At 48.8% G+C, this 21,370-nt stretch overlaps 2 protein-coding genes and 1 long non-coding RNA gene across 3 annotated transcripts; 2 read left to right on the plus strand and 1 right to left on the minus strand.

The window, feature by feature from the left end:
* Positions 1 to 875: 875 nt before the first annotated feature.
* LOC141023305 (uncharacterized) lies at positions 876 to 4,292 on the minus strand. The gene is made up of 3 exons (XR_012184235.1): positions 3,909 to 4,292; positions 2,446 to 2,517; positions 876 to 1,113 (listed from the first exon to the last, which is right to left on the minus strand). It is a non-coding gene; the product is annotated as an uncharacterized lncRNA (long non-coding RNA).
* A 3,327-nt stretch (positions 4,293 to 7,619) lies between these two features.
* LOC109759936 (uncharacterized) lies at positions 7,620 to 15,438 on the plus strand. Its single transcript, XM_020318766.4, has 14 exons — positions 7,620 to 7,944; positions 9,172 to 9,617; positions 9,747 to 9,810; positions 9,922 to 10,278; positions 11,563 to 11,687; positions 11,787 to 11,895; positions 11,975 to 12,120; positions 12,200 to 12,273; positions 12,636 to 12,741; positions 12,837 to 12,930; positions 13,009 to 13,084; positions 13,174 to 14,450; positions 14,549 to 14,740; positions 14,829 to 15,438. The coding sequence occupies exons 1-14, from the start codon at positions 7,936 to 7,938 to the stop codon at positions 15,018 to 15,020; spliced, it is 3,267 nt and encodes a 1,088-aa protein (XP_020174355.1). The 5' UTR covers positions 7,620 to 7,935; the 3' UTR covers positions 15,021 to 15,438.
* A 1,686-nt stretch (positions 15,439 to 17,124) lies between these two features.
* On the plus strand, positions 17,125 to 17,908 carry LOC109759941 (uncharacterized). Its single transcript, XM_020318768.4, has 2 exons — positions 17,125 to 17,501; positions 17,581 to 17,908. Exons 1-2 carry the CDS (start codon positions 17,195 to 17,197, stop codon positions 17,619 to 17,621), a joined length of 348 nt encoding a protein of 115 aa, XP_020174357.1. The 5' UTR covers positions 17,125 to 17,194; the 3' UTR covers positions 17,622 to 17,908.
* Positions 17,909 to 21,370: the final 3,462 nt, after the last annotated feature.

Below are 21,370 nucleotides of genomic sequence, written 5' to 3' on the forward strand. Positions count from 1 at the left end.
TTCTAGGATCTGATTGAGGATTGCGAGCATTCGCAACATATTGAATCAATGGACTCAAAAAGATAATGACAAGGGGTGCCAATAAGATTTCGAGACTTATGGGATTAATCATAATGCTAGTAAGCAAGAATTTCAAGAGCAATAGGCTCCTGAGGATTTTCGAAAGATCGAATGTTATTCTGAACACTTTTGTGATATACTTGAATCAACTGGGGATGAGCGGATACTCGGTAAGTGCGAGGATTATCCGTAGGGGTATTCAGGTGACAAAGAACAGTAAGGTAGTAAGCTCAAAGGATTCTCGGAACAACAGAGAGAATTTCGGGGTATCTTGTAATAACAAGATCAACTGGGAAACAATGTATGAATGGCGAGTATACGTGGTTATCCATAAGAGTTTATCGATGAAAGGGAATTGCAAAAGCGATGAACACAAGTTCTCGGGTTATCAGCGGAGAGTATCTTCAGGGTCTTCACGTGCAGCAGACGATCATCAGTAATAAGGGGCTCTCCGGGTGAAAGTGACAACGAGATCCTAATGTCAGATTTAGCAAAATTCAATTAACCCGAATAGAAGAGAGATCAGAGTCCCAGAGTATAGACAAGGAGTAAAAGATCCTAATACCACCCAATGGCGACGTGGGCCCGTAAGCCACACAGCCATGTTAGTAAAAGTTTTTCAATGACTAGACTCGACTTCGGCCAAGGAGTTGGAAAGGGGACTCCTACAGGCAATCGGCTCTGATACCAACTTGTGACGCCCCCGATTTGACCGTACGCTAATCATGCACGCAAATTTGTACGATCAAGATCAGGGACTCACGGGAAGATATCACAACACAACTCTACAACATAAATAAGTCATACAAGCATCATAATACAAGCCAGGGGCCTCGAGGGCTCGAATACAATTACTCGATCATAGACGAGTCAGTGGAAGCAACAATATCTGAGTACAGACATAAGTTAAAAAAGTTTGCCTTAAGAAGGCTAGCACAAAAGTAGCAACGATCGAAAAGGCAAGGCCTCCTGCCTGGGACCTCCTAACTACTCCTCGAAGCCGAACTCCATGTAGAATCATCCTCGGGATCTCTAGCTCCTGGACTCCAGCATCTGGTTGCGACAATCCGGTATAGAAAGGGGAAAAGAGGGAGAAAAGCAACCGTGAGTACTCATCCAAAGTACTCGCAAGCAAGGAGCTACACTACATATGCATGGGTATATGTGTAAAGGACCATATCAGTGGACTGAACTGCAGAATGCCAGAATAAGAGGGGGATAGCTAGTCCTGTCGAAGACTACGCTTCTGGCAGCCTCCATCTTGCAGCATGTAGAAGAGAGTAGATTGAAGTCCTCCAAGTAGCATCGTATAGCATAATCCTACCCGGCGATCCCCTCCTCGTCGCCCTGTTAGAGAGCGATCACCGGGTTATATCTGGCACTTGGAAGGGTGTATTTTATTCAGTATCCGGTTCTAGTTGTCATAAGGTCAAGGTACAACTCTGGGTCGTCCTTTTACCGAGGGACACGGCTATTCGAATAGATAAACTTCCCTGCAGGGGTGCACCGCATAACCCAACACGCTCGATCCCATTTGGCCGGACACACTTTTCTGGGTCATGTCCGGCCTCGTAAGATCAACACGTCGCAGCCCCACCTAGGCTCAACAGAGAGGTCAGCACGCCGGTCTAAACCTATGCGCGCAGGGGTCTGGGCCCATCGCCCTATGCACACCTGCACGTTGCGTACGCGGCCGGAAGCAGACCTAGCCCCCTTAATACAAGCGCGAGCTTACGGTCCAATGCGGCGCGCGCCACTCAGTCGCTGACGTCAAAAGAGCTTGGCTGATACCACGATGTCGGGATACCCATAACTACTCCCGCGTAGATGGTTAGTGCGTATAGACCAAATGGCCAGACTTAGATCAAATACCAAGATCTCGTTAAGCGTGTTAAGTATCTGCGAACGACGACCAGGGCCAGGCCCACCTCTCTCCTAGGTGGTCTCAACCTGTCCTGTCGCTTCGCCATAAAGTAACAGTCGGGGGCCGTCGGGAACCTAGGCCCACCTCTACCGGGGTGGAGCCACCTGTCCTTTCAGCCCCCTCATCAGGATCACTTGCGGGTACTCCTCGAGCCGACCCGACTTTAGTCACCACATGTGTCATGTATATAATGTATATAGTATATACCCGTGATCACCTCCCGAAGTGATCACGGCCCAGTAGTATAGCATGGCAGACGGACAAGAGTGTAGGGCCACTGATGGAACACTAGCATCCTATACTAAGTAGTAGGATAGCAGGTAAGGGTAACAACTGTAGCAACAACGATAGGCTATGCATCAGAATAGGATTAACCGAAAGCAGTAATATGCTACACTACTCTAATGCAAGCAGTATAGAGAAGAATAGGCGATATCTGGTGATCAAGGGGGGGGGCTTGCCTGGTTGCTCTGGCAAGTAGGAGGGGTCGTCAACACCGTAGTCGAACTGGGGGTCGCCGGCAGTCTCAGGGTCTACCGGAAAGAAGTAAAGGAGGGGGAACACCATAAATAACAGAGCAATCAAAAGTAACACAAAGCAAGACGCGGCGATACGTTGTGCTAGGGGTGACCTAGCATAGGGATAGGTGATACCGGCGGAAGGGGAAACATCCGGGAAAGTATCCCCGGTGTTTCGCGTTTTCGGACAGATGAACCGGAGGTGAAATGTTACAGGTTTGCTATGCTACGGATGTGTGGCGGACGAACGGGCTGCGTATCCGGATTCGTCTCGTCGTTCTGAGCAACTTTCATGTAGAAAGTATTTTCATCTGAGCTACGGTTTATTTTATATGATTTTCTAAAATTTTAAATCATTTTAAAATTAATTTAATTTATTTAATTCAACATTATCCAGAATAGTGCCTGCTGACGAGTCAACAGGGCGTTGACTGGGTCAAACTGACGTGCGGGACCCACTTGTCATTGACTGATTAATTAATTAACTAACAGTTTAATTAGTTTAGTTATTAGATTAGTTTAATTAATCAAAAATTAATTAGGTTAATTAATTCTTTAATTAATTAATTATTTTTAATATATTTTATTATTATTATTTTCTTTTCGTTCTTTTTTTCTGTTTTACAGGGGCTGTCCCACATGTCATAGGGTACAACTAAAACTAAGTCTAATATAAATTAGTCTAACAAAAGGGCTTGTTTAACTAGGGATTAGCCCGTAAGCTAGCAAAGGGCCGGCCACACACGGTTGTGGCAAAAGCCAGCCACACATACGCTGCACACACACCACACAACACACTTGGCCATGGCCGGTAGCAGCAGCAGCCGGTGGTAGTGGGCAGCAGCAGTACCAGCAACAGAGCAGCGTAGCAGCGGCCTAAGCACAAAGCAGCAGTAACAACAACTAGCAGATACAGCAGTAATAAACAGCAGCAGAGAGCAGCGGCACAAGCAGTTAAGCGCAGCAGGCTGCGGCGAAAAGTAGCAGTTGCGGGCGCAACGCACGACGACGGGAGCGGCGGGGTGCGGCCAGGGGACGGCCGGTGCGCGGCCTGTCGTGGCCAGGGAGCGCGTACTGGGCGTCGTGGCACGAGGCGCGGGGGCGGACCGCGGCCAACGGCCGGAGCTTGGGCGACACGGGCATGGCCGAGCGCGAGGCTGCGGCGCAGCCGATGCCGAGGAGCAGCAGCAGGGCAAGCACGCAGAGCAGGGGGCGCGACCCCGTGCAGATGCGCACGCGCGAGGGCGCAGACTGGGGCGGACAGGGACGCGGGGGAAGGCACGGCCACGACGAGCTCGTAGCCATGACGGATGACGGTTGGTGAGCGCGAGATCGACGGCAGTGGGTTACGACGGCCTACGGAATGGATTCGAGAGGGGGAGGAGGGGAATCGAACAGGAGCTCACTGCCATTGCAGGGACGGCCCGAGGACGACTCGAGGTGGCCGGACGCATCGCGCTCATCGACGAGATGCGGCTGCCGTGGCAGAGAAGACCGCGTGATGGCGAGGTAGTAGGCCGTCCGAGCTCTAACCGATAGGCGAGGGCGACGGAGACGACGATGGCGGAGTTCCTCGACGTCTTGGCGCGACGAATGGAGGCCAGTGGCCGCGGGATCGACGATGATGACGACGACCGCGAGCTCAGCCTCTTCCAGTTCATCGGATATGAGCGAGGGAGAGGTGGATTTGTGGACTAGGGTTACCAGGGAGGGAGAGGGGGGCTCGGGGCGTCAAGTAGGCGCCGGGGTAAGCCGCGGGATGTCCAACACGCATCCACAGCCGCGGCCATGGTGGTCGGATGCGTGCCACGACCTCTTGTTGTGAACAGGGAGGAGGATGGCTCTTGATGGGCTGGGCCTTGTGTGCTGAGGCCACTTATGGCCTAGTGGCACAATAGGCTTTATTCATTTTTATTCTTTTACTATTTTACACTCTCGCTACTGTTTTCTATTTATTCTAGCTAGCAAATGAGTTTTGTTACTTATGAAACTTTGCACATAAATCAGGCACAACAATATTAGATGACACAAAAAGTTTGGGGCCAAAAGGAGTTGTCTAACCAATTTTTAGAAATTTGGAAAGGCCAATTTTAATTGTTGTTGGATCAATAAGTTAAATCCCAGGGGCATTTTGGAAATACAAAAGAGGTTGGTTTCATCATGACAAATTCTTAGAGAACATTTGCCAAATTATGAACACTTTTGTTTTGTAGTTTGAAGAAAAAATACTTTGACTTTAATTTAAAATTTTGAATTTTGAACGGGGTTTGAATCAACGCGAGTTTATCAACAGTAACCGTTCTGACGTGGCATCATTAGTAGAGGTTACTGTAGCTTAATTATCCGGGCGTCACAAGGTCGATGATGGCCGAGGGGTGGGGGGTGGATGATGCGATCACGCCAACGCCCGGCGACCCCGAAAAACGGTCTGGCCATCGTGCCTTGGCGGGGGAAAACCGGGCGACAAAGGCGTGGCCCTTGACATCGGCGAGGGGCAGTGTTGAGGCCTGGCGACGGACGAGTCTGTGCTCGCCGGGCCGACGACCGCTCCAGATAAACCCGCCGGTGGGCAAAGCCCAAGCATGAGGAGGGCGTGGACTTTGTTGACGATGTCCTCCTTCTCATCGACCCCGGCCTTGCTTCGCGCGGCCTCCACCGCATCGCGCTCGTCGGCGAACTTGGCCACGGCGTTCTTGCCCTTGACGACCGCCCTCCGGTTCCTCCTCTTCGCTGATTCCGCGTCCATCTTTGCGAGCTCCTCCGGCGTGCATTCCGACCGCAGTTCCTTGGACCCTTGGCCGCCTTCTTCTTCACCTTTCCGGGCGGGTCGAAGGCCAGGCCGCCGGAATTCGGCGGGGCGTCGGCCATGGACGGGGGAGGGTGGTGGGCGGGACGTGGGAGGGTTGGGGGGGGGGAGGATAGCGCGAAATGGGGCGCCGGGGTGGTGCTTTGTGCCACCGACGGACGGGGCAGGGGAGGACAAGCGCGCGCGTCCGGCCCGTCCACGCGCTGTCCGTTTCACCCCAAAAGCATGGGTTGAAAGCTTACAGAAAGTGGACAAAAGTCCGTTTACGCCCGCGCGCTAGGCCGTAGGGTTTGTCCGTTTTGCCCCAAACAGACGCACCCGGTCTGGATGGAGTCGCGCGTCGGAGTTGACGTGATGGCCGCTCCGGTCGTGTACCTACTAGTAGCACCGTGCGCGTGTGCAACGTTGGGGGGGGGGGGGGGGGGGGGGGCGCCCCGTCTAGGAGGCCATCCACGGCGCGCTCATGCCCGGTCGTTGTGCAGCGCGCGCGCAGGTGCCATTGTGCAGCCCTGCCGCTGCAGTTGGAATCCCCGTGGACCCTTAACCGGCTGGGTCGGGGGAGCAGAGCACTGTAAGTATGGAAAAGAAAGGAAAAGATGACTTTCCAAACGGCATAGTAGTACAAATAAAAAACAAAACTGCATGCTCATGATCACCTGCGAAGTTTGTCCCGATGGACCCATCCAAGCACCCTGCCGGTCATCCATGTCCGTGCGTGCGATGCCAAGTTGCCAGCCAAAGCAATGACAGGCTTTCGTCATCGTCATCATCATCAGCCCCGCGCGCCTACCGAGAAGGATATCCTCGCAGTCGCAAGCGCAGAGCCGCAGACTCCCCTCTTCCAACCTACCCATGGCACTGGCGCGCGGGCCACTCACGCATCATAGCCCCACCCGTCGGCGACCGAGCGCGCACAGCACAGGAGATACAACGACCATCCGGGTGATCTCTCCGACGAGACGAAACGGACTCCTGTAGCAGAGAGCCTCTGTCACCTGATCCTGTGGTCCGCCGAACGCGACAAAGTGAAGCAGCAAAGCGAAAAAGCATAGCAGCGTGTGTGTGTCGATCGGCAGATGCGCGCGCGCGGCCATTGATCGAGCGCCCCATGCATGGAGCCCGGGCGGTGCACGCATCCACGCTAACCCTACGCTTGATAGTCGCTGGCCCGTCTCCAACCCTCCAGATTCCTTCCTCGCAGCACATTCACACCATTTCTCGCATGCACACAAACCATCTTCCAATTTCTCACCGTGTTCACCCACACTACTACTAGAGTCTACTAGATCTGAGACGCATGCCCAACCAATTCGATGCCCCCTCCGGGAAAGGAAAGCTTGGCGCGTGCGCGCCCCGTCACGAGCCCCCGCAGCGGCAAGTTCACGGTGTGCGATGGATCCATCTCACCAACACAGACAAGCAAAGCAGTTCCTTCCTTGCTTCCGCCGGCCATACAATGAATGAATGAATCTTTCCCACCACCGGAAGCCATACCAATGCCCATGTGCCATGCACATTACACACGCACGCACGCACGGATCAAACAAACAAACAAACCACACGCTGGTTCACACAGCAGCGATGGTCTCCATCAATCATTATCCCTTCTCATCCATCGGCCCAGTCCACTCCGGGTCTTTGGCGATCGTCTTTGTCCTCGTCCACAGCGTAGTACAGCAGGGGTACGAACTCCACCAACACACGCCTATCTCCGCGTGCCCCGAGGAAGATACTACCACCCACCCCAACCAAACACCTCCCACGCACGGGCTACCGCCACCTTCTTCTCCCCAACCAACCAAACCCCTAGCTCCCCACAAAACCCCAGAACCGCACACTGCCACGCCGGGGCCACGGCTCACCGACCCCACCCGTCAGCGACCGAACGAGCAGCAGCAGAAAACTCCCGAAGCTACCCCGTCTCTCCCTCTCTCTCCTCGACGAGCCCCGCCCCACAGCAGCGGCGGCAGCAGAGGCTGCCCCCTCGGCTCTGACATGGCAGCGGGGGCCCAAGGGAAGGCGACAAAGCGGACCAAAGCGAGCGCGGCCCCTGCCTAGCCCACCCATAGCTCTCCTCCGGACGAGCTTGCCCCTCTCCCGCCTTCCAAGCAGCTTCCGGGGTGGGGGAGTGGCCAGTGGTGGAGCGCCACGCGTCGAACGCGACGGGGTCTCCCGTTTCCGTTTCCGTGCTACGGCCCGCCCACGGCGCTCCCCGGGTATGCCAGGAACGGCAAAAAGCGCAGAGCTTTTAATGGGAGGAGGAGGTGGTGGGGTGGGGGCACGAAAGCTGTGAAGGGGTACCACAACAGAGGCGGACGGGTGGGTACCGACTACCGAGACATGCTGTGCTAGAGAGACAGTGACCAGGGAGGGACAGGCAGACAGGCCAGTGCAGGATAAGTGCGGCTTTTGCAGTCTGGGTTCGCCGTGCGCGGTGGGTGTGGGTGCCGGAGGGCGGAGGGGGGAGGAGCGCTCCACTACTAGCAGCAGTCTACATAAGAGAGGGGCGATCGAGCGGAGGCGCAGGGTGTTTGTGTGTGTGAGCGAGCGAGGAGAGGGCGGAGAGGGGTTTCTCGGGGACAAGCAGTGCAGGCGCGGCGAGGGTTTCTGCGACGCCGGCCGCGCGCATGGGAGAGGTGAGCGAGGCCTTGCGTCGCCGGCATTGTTGTGTGTTGCTGATTTGCTTCCGCTTGTTCGATTCGATCGATTTCTTCGGGGTATGAGATGAGATGATTTCGGCCTTGCGGTTTTGGGTGGGGCCCTCCGATGATCTCTCGCGACTGCGGCGGTGCTATGGTTCGCCGACCGCCGGAGCGAGAGGGAGGGAGGGAGGTGGTAATGGCCCTTCGTTTTCGGTGGTTCTGCTGGGTTGGATCGTTGGTTCCGCCGTTTCGGGGCATGGGATTGGGGTTTTCTCCTGCCTTCTCCGCTGGGGTTTTCAGAGGTTTGTTCCCGGCCGGTGTTTCCGGACGATCTGGTCCGGGTTTCTCGCGGGTTTCGTTGTCATGCGTCTGCGTGATCCTTCATCACGCTCCCCGCTCCAGTTCGCCATTTCAGTCGATTAGCCGCTTGCACTCTCTCAACCGAGATTCTCTTCAGTTTGCTTCAGGGGATCAAGTGTTCCGTCACTCCTTGCGAACCCTTTGCTCCTCCTGCTTGTGCTAGTTTTTCCCCTGGTTTCCATCCAGTGGTGGTTTGTTTTTGATCCGTCGTTGCAAATGCTGCAAGTTAATTTGAGGCCGATTTCCTTCTCAGTGCATTTAGGTGTTGCTTTGGGGTTTTTTGTCCCTCGTCTTCGATGTTTTTTGCGTCAGATTAGCAAACGCAAACGCGCGTGTTCTTCCTTTGGGACGATTTGATTTGACGAGGCAGGCACTTGCTCTGCCGGTGTGGAGGGAGAGAAAATGAGATTCCACGCCTCCGATCATAACCGGAAAGCTTTTCGTCCTCGGCGATCGCTTTGGGCAGGGAGCAGTTCCTTTTCCCAGCTTCGTCTCGGGCGTCGTGCCGCTCCGCCCCGTGATCGATCGACGCCCTGACATGACCAGGCCGCGTTTCTCCATGATTCGAGTGGACCGAGCTTTCGTCTCGTCTGCTTGCTCTTCTTGCGCTCCTTTTCCGTTGCGTCTCCTCGAGGCGATCCAGTTTCCAGTTTCGTGCCTGCGCTCTGAGGGCCTGCAGACTGCCCCTCTCGTTATGCTACCTTGGCTGCATTGTCCCATTTAATTTTGTCATGTTGTTTTCGATCGGTTTACGTCTCGTTTTTCGTGAGAAAATTTGGAGCAATTTTCTGGTGTCAAAACTAAGTTTGACTTGTCACTTTAAAATTTTGATTCGATTTGGTTGGTGCTTGGATGGTGCAGAGCTTGAGCGAGGAGGGTGGCGGGACGACGGACAAGATGGGCAAGCAGGACAATGACGTCTCCCGCGCCGTCGTGGAGGACGACACCGCGCTCCTCCTCGCGGCGGTGGACAGCATCAAGAAGGCGGCGCTGGGCCGGCTGCGCAACGGCTCCGACGCCGCCAGGATCCTCGACCAGGAGATGTCCAACAGGCTCCTCCACCTCGCCTGCAGGCACGATGCCGCCGAGTGCGCCAGGCTCCTCCTCGACGGGGAGTACGGCATCACGCCGGCCTCCGTCGACGCCAGGGACCAGCTCACGCGGACGCCGCTCCACGTCGCCGCCGAGGCGCACTCCAAGAGGTGCATCCAGCTGCTCCTCTCAGTCTCCAGGAACGCACGGACGGACGTCAGGCTGCTCGACGGCACACACCTAGTCGCGCTCGAGGTCGCGCTCATGAGCAGAAGGTGCGTCAATGGCACCAACTGCGTGCTACTAGTATTTGCTAGTACTGATGATTGTTCATTTGGTCGATGCCATTTGAGATCAAACTGACAGCAATGCATCTGTCTGTTCCCTGCCTGCTTTCACTTCAGGGTTCAAGTCGATTGGTCACTGGATAACTCAGTCGAGGATCTTCTGGCTTATCTGCAACAAAAGGTTTGCCCCATCACTAAACTCACACACAGCTCCAAACTTCTCTTACATGGTTGATACTAGATAGGATCAATTTCTCATGCCAAACTGCAACTTGCCTGAATGTGTGTGTAGGATCTGAACGCGGTGAGGCTTCTGGCAGAGAAGACCAGGGAGGTTGGGGAGGTGGCTTACAGATACGCCATGGAGGGGCGTGTCGCTGCACTCGCAATGCTGCTCCTGGTGGCCGAGGAAAGGATATCGGCGATGGTGAGCGTGGTGATTGATGGCGTCAGGACAAAGAGATCAATCTACAACTCTGTTGTGGATGAGGTTCTGTCGATTGGAGAGGCTTCAGCTAGAGAGGGCAATGAAATGAGGAGGAAAGCCTTGCTCTGTGAGATTCAGCTGCTTAACCAATTTGGGGCCACATCGTGGAGGGACCGAAAAGTTGACAGGAAAAGCTTGCCCCCTCTACTTAGGGCTGCAAAGGTACAGATTGCTGTTAGTTTCATGTTACACTTAAATTGTCACTATTCCCAAACTTTGCAATGCATTGAGTATTCAGTGTCTTTAGTTTGAGGTCTACACCGATTTTTTTCCCTTTTAAAACACCTCTAGATTTGCATTGCACATGAAATGAGTTGCTATGACTGTTATGAAGTTTAATTGAGTAATCAGTGTGTGTAACTGAGGTCTACGCCTTATTTTTCAAAAAGTTTTTTAGATTATCCATGGAGTATTATGGTTATGATCTACACCCTTTGTTTGTATGATCAAGAAGCAGCTCTGCATTTTGTTATGTTTGGTTGATGCAATATTGCTGTAATCATGCAACTGCAACTTATATATGGAAAAACTTACAATGACTGAGTGTTCAGCATCTTTACTTTGTGGTCTACACAGACTTTTTTCCCTTTGAAACACTTCTAGATTTGCATCGCACATGAAATTAGTTGCTACGACTGCCATGAAGTTAAGTGAGTAATCATTGTGTGTAATTGAGGTCCACACCTTATTTTAGGAAAGACTCCTAAAATATTACATGAAATGAGTTACTATGATTATGATCTACACGCTTTGTTTTTACGTATTATCTAGAGGCAGCTCTGCATTTTCTTATGTTTGGTGGATGCGATATTGCTGTAATCGTGCAACTGCAACTTATATATAGAAAACTTTACAATGATTGAGTGTTCAGTGTCTTTACTTTATGGTCTACAGAGACTTTTCCCTTTTAAACACTTCTGGATTTCCATTGCACTTGAAATTAGTTGCTAGGACTGCCATGAAGTTAAGTGAGTAATCAATGTGTGTAATTGAGGTTCACACCTTATTTTAGGAAACACTCCAAAAATAATACATGAAGTGAGTTACTATGATTATAATCTACACGTTGTTTTTACGTATTAGCGAAGCAGCTCTGCATTCTCTTATGTTCAGTTGATGCAATATTGCTGTAATTGTGCAACTGCAACTTATATATATATATAGAAAAATTTACAATGTGATTGAGTGTTCGGTGTCTTTACTTTGTGGTCTACACAAACTTTTTCCCTAACACTTCTGGATTTGCATTGCACATGAAATTAGTTGCTAGGACTGCCATGAAGTTTAGTGAGTAATCAATATGTGTAATTGAGGTCCACACCTTATTTTAGGTGAGTAATCAGTTGATGCAATATTGCTTTAATCGTGCTACGCCTAACAAGCTGCAATTTATAAAGCTGCATCTTATACATATGAAAAAATTGCAATGATTGATTCCTTGTGCAGGCCGGAGATATGAATCTCACAAAGATGCTTCTGATGGGGGATGTTCATGTCAATGAAACCGACCCCGAAGGAAACACGGCACTTCACTGGTGCCTCAGTAGTAGCTCAAGCACACAGGAGCCAAGGTGCTCTTCTTCAAAATCCTGCTCCATTAACAGCTAAACTGTAAGATCGTTGTTCTCGCTATTTCCAAGTGTCCTTAATTGTCTTCTGTCTTTGTGCAGGATTGTGTGGCTCCTGCAGAAGAATGGTGCCAGAGTTTTCCAGGGGAACAAACTAGGTCTCACACCAGTGCACAGCGCTGCAGCTAAGGGCAATTACAAGGCTCTTCAGGTAGCCTTTGTTACTTCCTTTTCAAGTGCTTAATAATACCACTGTGACTAATTGGTATTTTGTTTCTTTGGTCTGCAAGTCACTTCTGCTTCATGCACAAGATTGCGTTGATATACCTTCCAAGACCAAAGAAACCCCATTATTCCTTGCAGTGAAAAATGGTTCTTTGAGCTGTGTACGACTTCTTTTGCGTTATGGAGCTAACCCCAAAGCCCAGAACCTACGGTGAGTAATATTTCTGAAGAATTCTTGTATTCAGTGATTTGATCGACTTACAGTGACGCGATTCTTTGGTGTTGAACAGAAAGCAAAGACCAATAGACGTGGCGACATCCCAGGACATGCGGTTTCTTCTCAACTCCGCAAATGTTGTACCAAGTAAGATGATTTTCTGGGATATTAAATATTTGACTGAGTTCGCAAATAAAACATCTCTTAGGTAAATACAAGCACTTCATTTGTCCTTTTGTGTATCTCATGTAAATAAAAGCACTTCACTTGCCCATAGTTTTGTGTTTGATTCTTCAACCAAAGCACATGTTCTGCTATAAGATCACATTCTGCTATGTTCTATTGTTTGATCTGTTTCATTACACTGGAAGGATTTTTTTTTTGCGAATAAAACTGGAAGGAATTTTATTGTTTGAATTACATAAAGATTGGTTAGATACTTTTGGTTTTACTGATAATAATGCATATCAAGCCAACTGCATTTTGAACTGAGTTTTGTTCCTTTTCAGTGAACCATGGCTCAATGGAAAAGAACCATGCGATGAAAAAAGAAAGGCACAAAGAGCTTCCGGGTGATGATTTCAATGATTATGACAACGGCGATTATTATGAAAGGTATTTCTTATATCTGTACACAATTATGTGAAATGTAGAGAAAGTGCTGCTCATTTGAAGTTAAAATTAAGATATTGCTTTGAATATCCTTGCAGCTATGTTGTGCCAAAGGCGTCAGTAGGTCACCGGGATTTTCGGGTTAAAAGTAAGGGCAATAGTGCCCCAAAAGAAGGTCCCAAATTATCTCGGGTAATCTAGGCATCCTCTATCTGTATTACCAAGTGAATTTTTATTACATGATCTGCTTACAACATATTTTATTTATAGCATAATGATCATTGGGAGAAGCATGACTACACTCGCAAAATCTTTGTTGGGGGTCTCCCGCTTTCGGTAGACGATGGTATAGTTTCATAATCCTGTACCAGTTATATTCAACACAGTGAACATGAATGTACTTCTAACACTTTCTTTGGCATTTGTTTCTGGCAGCGTACCTTAGCAGATTCTTCAGTAGTGAATTCGGACCTGTGGAGGAAGCAATAGTCATTACCTTAAAAATAGATGAGAGGATACAGTCCCGAGGCTTTGGCTTTGTAAAATTCGAAAGAGAGAAGGATATGATTAGTGCAAAGGAAGCTCATCATGTCTATGTGCTTGGGAAGAGAGTGGAGATAAAGGATGCTGTTGCTAGACCGTCCCTGCCTGAACTCGAAAGAGCAACTTCCTTCAGGCACCATGTACGTGAGTCCCCAAGAGTGACTCATAGTGAGCTGGAGGATGAACAACCTGAGCAATATAACTTTGGGAAACGGCGGCCAATGCCAGAGAAGCACCTCCCATCTTGGTTCTTCATATTCAGGAGGTGGTTGCCAGGATTTCTCATGGAAGCAACCGAACGATATGGGGAGAAGTACCCATTATGCTCTGTGAAGACTGATTTCAGATCATGTTGCAGAATGGAGCTTGATCATTCTGCCCTTGGCTATCCTAAGCTAAGCGATTTCATCCGCTCCCTCCCTGGCATCTGCAGGATGCGTGTAGTCCCTGTAGGAAATGGCCCTGCAACACATATGGTCCTTCTGCCACCGCTCTCAAGGCCAAAGTATGTACCCTTGCTAGAGCCTTACTCGTTTGATCATGACGAGCTCCCAGAATCAGTGTCAGATCATCACTCTCCAAGATCACCACTTACCGCCAATATCACTGAGAATGCTCCTTATAGCACTGACAGTCCACATGGTGATGCATGCAGCGAGAGCAATGTCCAGAGCCAGCATGATGATGAGTGCAGCAGAAGCAATGGCGAAAGCCTGCCGGATGGTGATTCCACCTCCAATGGTAGCTTACTTGATGAGGTTACTGTGAGCACACCAAAGTCTGATTTGATCGAGTCAGCTGCAAGAAAGCCTGATTTGATTGTGTCTGGACCTCTTCCTGAAAAAGCCGAACAAGGACCGTTAAGGAAGCCTGATTTGGTCGAGTCTGCACCTACAAAGAAACTCGATCTGATTGAGTCCAGTCCTCCTCCTAGGAAGGCTGATTTGGTTCAGCCTGGGCCTGCAGGGAAGCTTCATTTGGTTGAGTCCAGTCCTCCCAGGAAGGCTGAATTGATTGAGCCTGGACCAGCAAGGAAGATTGATTTGAATCAACCCAGACCAACAACACACTTTGTTGATCGTCCTGTTGAAAGGCCAGCAGTCACTCCAAGCAGCTGCGACAATGAAATGAGATTTTCCTTCTTCCACTCACAGTGGGACAAGTACCTAGTAAGTTCCCCCTTCTTCTGTTTCACCTTGCTTGCCATGTTAGTTAGGCTCAGAATCATGTCTTGACTCTTGACTAACACAGTTCTTCCCACCTGTAGACTCCACATGCCAAGAGTGATTACTGCATCATATGCCGCTCCTGCGAGGCCGCGATGGAGCTTGTCCCGTGCCTCCATAAGATATGTGTTGCCTGCATGATGAGGTGCAATGTCAGGGCATGCATGACCTGTGGCACTGCTGTAAGTGGAGTCAAGTCTGCCCTGGCGCTGGATGCAAAATCCCGACACGTGGTAACAAATTTTCTCAGCAGCTAAAATTTGCTCCGCTTCACCACATCTGAAATCAAATTTGCCTGATGATTAATTGCTGAACACGCAGGGAGTCATGGGGCGCGTCTCGGATCAGAAGTGCCAGTTGATGGTTGTCTGCAGTGGAGCTGATGCAGTTGTGAGATGCTCCCCCTGCATGCACACCATAGCTTGCCGAGGCTGCCTCCTGGCCTCGGTGACAGTGCTCAAGAAGTGCACTGTCTGTGACTGCATGATTGAGCACTTCAAGTTTGGTCCATAAGGCTTAGCTCTAATACCGAAGACTGATCTAGTAATACATAGAATAAGGCAGGCGATCCCACGGACTGAAGGAGGCATTGATCCCATCTCCTTCGATGTTCTGAGCTTGTGGGATGATGCGCCTAAATAGGCCATGTTTAGAGGAGTGCCCTTTGCTGCTCCCTTATGTTTTTTTGCGTAGGAATGCCTTTTCCTAGATGCTTGATGGTCATGGTTCTGTAAGCTTTGCGACGGGGGGCTGCGTCCCCTTCGATTTTGGCAAGCTTACAGCATCGGTACCATGTGAAGCCCCCCTTTATTATCTGTTATCGTGCTCTTTCACTGAACCTATGTATTAGTACTATCTAAGTAAGATGGATCCTTGTCAGTTATATCTCTGGGTGAGCAGTGCTGGAGATTTGCAATTTGTAGCTTTCTGATATACCTGGTGCTTGCTTCTCTTTTGTATGGGTTGGTTGAATTAACCTGGATGATCTGCTGTATGTTGCATTTCCAGAGTGTAATTGGCAAGCTGCAGTTGTTTAGCTAAAATTTGGAGTTACTATTGTTCTAGTATTTAATTCATGGGTCAAGTTTCACTGCTTGTTCCTTCAGGGTGGATTCTCTGACTTTAAATTCTCTCAGAATTGTTTTGAATGGTTGAATAAGAGGCAAGTATGTGCTTTCTTCGGTCTCAGCCAGCTTAAACTTATCTTTGCTTGACTGTATTGCTTACAGTAGATTAATCTATGGGTGCAGCAGTATGTTCTACTCTCTCCATTTACAAATATAAGTTGTTCTAACTTTTTTGTGAATCGGATGTATATAGACCCGTTTTAGTGTGTTTGCTCACTCATTGCAGTCCGTATATGGTTCATATTGAAATATCCAAAACATCTCATATTTGTGAACGGAAGGAGCATTTGAAATGGAAACTTATACTGTGAAGATTGTTTGATCTGCAGAATATTCTTCTGTATGTTTTCTTGGTTGTTTAGTAAATCATGGCGTCTTTCACTAGTTCTTTCAGAAGTAGGTTGCGGATTACAGGTCGGCCAGTTAGGACTTTCTTGAATGGGTCAATAAGGAAATATTTTGGATCTACAATATTATACAGGGATGTTTGAATTCGCATTCTATCTCAATAAATAAATTTGAAATTCAGATCTTTGACTACACTAAGTAAAAAGATTTCTCGCCGCCATGCCTCGAAGTCCCTTTCTTCTCTTTTGAATGGGTTGGTTGAATTCAACCAGAGTCATCTGTTGTTCGATGATCTGCTGTATGTTGCATTTCCAGCGTGTAATTAGCAAGTTGCTGTTGTTTAGCTGAAATTTGGAGTTACTATCGTTCTGTTTGGTTCATGGGTAGTTTCACCGCTGATGATAATCCTCCAGGTTGGATTTTCAGTTCTTTCAGAATGGTTTTGAGCGGTTGAACCGTCCTGTTTTGCTATTTTTTCAGAATTAGGTCGCAGATTACAGATCGGCTTGTTAGAAATTGCTTCAATAGATCAATAAGGAAATACAGTATTTTTGGATCCACATTATTTTGTAGGGATGTTTGAATTCGCATCGTATCTACATGAATAAATTTGTAGTTCTACGCACTAGATTTCTCACCGTACAGGCAGCACACACGCGGCGGTGGCGTCGGGAGTCGTCCTGAGACGACGACGACGACGAGCGCCTCGATTGACAATCCACTCGTTGCCGTGCCTCAAAGTCAGGCCGCCGCCTTGTGGAAAGCGAGAGCGGCGGGCTGACGGCTGAGCCCGGGGACGCCGACCCGCTCCCCTACCTCGGGCCCTCTCTCCACTCTGGTGCGGGCGCTCTCGTGTCTCGTCCTTGGATAGGGTGGCCGTCACTGGCGGCGCGCTCTCGTCGCTGCAAAGGATTCACGACGGCCCCGCATTGGACGTCACCCGTAGCTAACGAGAAAATTCGCGTTACAGCCCCGAACTAGCCACTCCGTTTATTATTCAACCTTCAATTTTAAAAGGGAAATGTTTGTAATCGGCGCGCCGGCGCAACGCTTGGCCGGTCTCTATCTCCACGTCACGCAGTACGTCCTCCCACGCGTCAAAACAGGCCCACGCACCGCTGTTTCTCCTTTCCTTATCCCCTCGCGAGCCTTCCTGTCCATTCATTTCTCACCTCCTCTTCTTTTCCCCATGGATCTCAAATCAGGGAGGACATGGCCTGCACCTTCTCCATGCTCCTGGCTTCGACGGGGAGCGGGGCTGCCAACCACTGCATGGCGGCGGCCTTGGGACGGCGTGGCGGAGCGGATGCTGGAGACGGGGGCATCCAGCGATGCTGCAACCGGCCGAGCATGGCGCTGCCCACCATGGGCACGGTGACCACGCCGACGGGTGCTGCAAACCACGGTGGCAACTGTGGTGGAGGATGTTGGAACCGGCATGGGGATTTGCTTCAACCAGCGCCGGGATTTGCTTCAACGGTGAGGATGGTGGTGGACGGCGACAACGGTGGCCGTCGTGGTAAGTTGTTCTTTTTTTAATTTTTGCTGAAACTACTTTCGAATTTTGCTGGAACCATTTTCTCGATTTGCTGCAACAGGAGGGGACAATGTCGGGCGACCATGGCCGCGGGTGCCGTGATTTTTGCTGCACAGATTTTTTGCTGGAACCAGCATTTTGACTTGTTGCAATCGGCAAGGATGGTGCTGGGGCGGCTACGACGACAACGCCGTGATTTTTTTGCTGCATTGATCTTTTTTCTTCTTTCTGAGGAACCATTTTTCATTTTTGCTGGAACTATATCAATTTTTTGTTGGAACCATGTGTGTTTTTTGCTGGAACCATATCAATGTATTTCGCTGGAATCATAGTATTTTTGCTGCAACGACATTATTGTTTGCTGGAACCATATTAATTATTTGCTGGAACCATGTGTTTTGCTTTCAAGCTGGCATTGCTTTGTTTTTTCTGCTGCAACCGACGAGCGGCGATGCCGACGGCAAGCAACGAGCGTTGGGGAACCAGCGGAGCTTCCAGGTCGCGCGGGCATAGAGGTCGCACGGGCATGGATCGATGGCACTTTTTGTGTTTTGTTTCCTTGTGCGTGTGGGAAAGGACAGGAAAGGGGAAGGAAGAGGAGGCGAGATCTGACGGTTCACTACTTCCAAATCGGATGGCTAGCAGCGGACCGGTCGAAAGTTTAGGCCGGTGCGCCGGCGCCTATCGTTGCCCATTTTAAAACCGATGATTCTTAACTTGTTACTTGGTTTAAGAATCAATCCTCGCTCGGTTTTAACTTGGTTTTGACTGCGTTGACAAGTTTTGGTTGCCGACTGGACAACGCCATGTCAGCTTTTGACTACCCAGTCAGCTCGAACTAGATCAAATTATTTGAAGTGTTTTTTTTGAAAAGGGGTATCCCCGGCCTCTACATCAGAACGATGCATACGGCCACCTTTATTACCAAGCAAATCAGTTCGACGGTAGTCTTAAAGTCTCAACAGAGTACAAAAAATGCTCACAAAGAGCTAAAGATCAAAATAAAGCCACAACCGGCTAGCAAGAGAAAGATAGGAAAACTAATTGCCTATCCTATTACATGATCGTCATCCAAACCGGTTGAAAATAACCCGTGCTACCATCTCCCATCGGATAGATCTAATAACCAAACGCTCCCTGGCCTCCGTCGGAGTGAGTAGCGGCCACATACGGATCAACGCAGTGGCTCGGAAGATAACCTACAAAAAAGAGTATTTGTTGTTCTGTTAAAGACCGAATTATTTCTGCAATTCTAGATAGCCCATAATAATGCACATACTCCTACGCGAATGTGTCTTGCTGTTTGGGGCTCAACCCATTAAGCCACGTCCCAAATAACGTGTTGATATTATTCGGAGGAGTAATATTAAAGGCTATGTGCACAGACTGCCAAATAATTTTTGCCAAGGGACAATCAAGAAAGAGGTGTTTGATGGATTCATCCCGATCACAAAAGTTACATCTAGTGGATCCATTCCAGTTGCGTTTTATCAAGTTATCCTTAGTTAAAATGACTTGTTTGTGTACAAACCACATAAACACTTTAACTCTCAAGGGTACTTTGACATGCCAAACATGCTTCGAATTAGGAATAGAGCTAGAATTAATAACATCCAAATACATGGATTTGACCGTAAACTCTCCATTTCTAGTTAGCTTCCAACACAACTGATCGGGTCGTTGAGTTAGTTGAACATCCATCAATCTTCTCACAAGATGGAGCCAAGCTTCCCAATGGTTTTCGGCTAGCGCTCTCCTGAATTGAATATTGAGAGGCGTGGACTAACATACTGTCTCAACGGTTGCATCTCTTCGTTGAACAATGCTATAGAGAGAAGGATATTGAAGCGCGAGGGGCGTATCCCCTAGCCATGTATCCTCCCAGAATCTCGTAGAAGTACCGTTCCCAATAACAAACTTTGTCCGATTAAAAAAGACTGATTTAACTCTCATCGGTCCTTTCCAGAAAGGCGAATCCATCGGCCTCACTGTCACCTGGGATAAAGTTTTGGAATGAAGGTATTTATTACGCAGAATCTGTGCCCATGTAGCCCCGGTCTCACTAGATAGCTTATACAGCCACTTGCTGAGAAGACATTTGTTCTTCACCTCAAGATTTTCGATACCGAGACCCCCTTGGTCTTTCGGTCGACAAATAATGTCCCATTTAGTGAGTCTATACTTCCTCTTTAGATTAGCACTTTGCCAGAAGAAGCGGGACCGATAGAAATCAAGTCTTTTCCGAACTTCAACTGGTACCTTGAAAAAAGACAGAAGAAACATGGCAATGCTTGTGAGGACCGAATTGATGAGAATTAAATGGCCTCCATATGAATTATTTGAAGTGTTATATTCTATGTTTAATTAAGATGGGGTCCGTGGGTCAACTACACATTAACAGAGAGGGCACGACTACTTCTCTTCTCTTGCTCTCATGTTCTTCTTCCTCACGACCGAGCACAGAGGAGATGTTGGCGCCAATGAAGCCGTCGAATGGCAGCACTAGGGTGCTCACCGGTGACCTTGGGGTGACCGCCAAGTTCTATTGTGTCCATGATGGCCCACAAGACACACAAGATCGTTCGATAAGTATCGAATTAGTTATTGTTTCCAACACAAAAAAAATGCCATGTAGGCATTTGGAGTTGATTGTAGACAATAGAAAGTAAAGGGCATAAAACGTAAAAGAGTGAAAAATAAAAGGTTGGTTTGACTGCAGTAGAGAGGGTAGGCGCAGGGGAACTTCAGATCATAGTGTACATCAAGTGTGCGAGTGCAACAATGACTAATTACCTTTTCATGTGATTCCACTTCAATTATATGTTCAATAGGCGGTTCACCCTTGAGTAGTTGAGCTCGTCTATGTAGTCTCCTCTATTATCCTGCATCAACGTTCTATATGCATGGTTGTTCCAATAATTAAGGTCGTGAGATCGAACCAATGCTTAATTGTCGTGGATTCCCATTATCCTCGTATCATCTTCATTCCTCGTGGATATCAACATCTGTCACCTGGAGATCACACATTCACTTAACAGTATGTGTTACTCATGTAGGTATATAGGTCATGTTGTATGCGCCCTTAAATTGGACAATATGCATTGTGCTCGCCATGGATAAACAATGTAATAATCAGCCATATGAGTAGTTTTGCAAATAACGACATATAGAATGGTCATAAATGAATCTCACCAAACCCCGACATCTCACATGCCTATGGAGAATTACTCACGCATGAGAGTGGAATAACCAATAAACACAATATTAAACAAAGATAAATCATACTGATAGTATCGTAGAAGACCCACAATAATATGAATGATCGATCCGATCTCAGTCTCTCGAAAGTAAGAATAGAGTTCCAAACCCAAGCCTTACAAATTGTTACAACTCTCTCGATGGTGATGTTGCCGATGAATGAACAAAAGGGGAATGAAGATTGGAGAAGTTCGGAATGAATCTAAGTGAAGCCCTTCTCTCCTCTTCAAATGTGGAATTCTCTTCCCTGGTGGCGTCCGATCATCAATGTCACCCACTTCCATTGATGCAAGCTCGTTAAGTTGAGAAGACAAGGTGAAGCCTATACGGCGGAACTTACGAGCTCATCCAAACGTGCCGAGCTAGCTCATCAACGTGCCAAGCTATGCCACCATGCACCGGGCCCATGGTAGTTGATACGTCTCAAATGTATCTATAATTTTTTATTACTTCATGCCATGTTTATATCGTTTTGAGTTTTGACATCTATTATAATTTTTTTGGACTAACCTATTAATTCAGTGCTCAGTGTCAGTTGCTATTTTCTGCATGTTTTTGGTTTTTCGGGTAAGTCAATTTTATCAGGCTAAAAA

Source organism: Aegilops tauschii, chromosome 5 (assembly GCF_002575655.3).
Source record: "Aegilops tauschii subsp. strangulata cultivar AL8/78 chromosome 5, Aet v6.0, whole genome shotgun sequence".
Lineage (NCBI taxonomy): Eukaryota > Viridiplantae > Streptophyta > Magnoliopsida > Poales > Poaceae > Aegilops > Aegilops tauschii.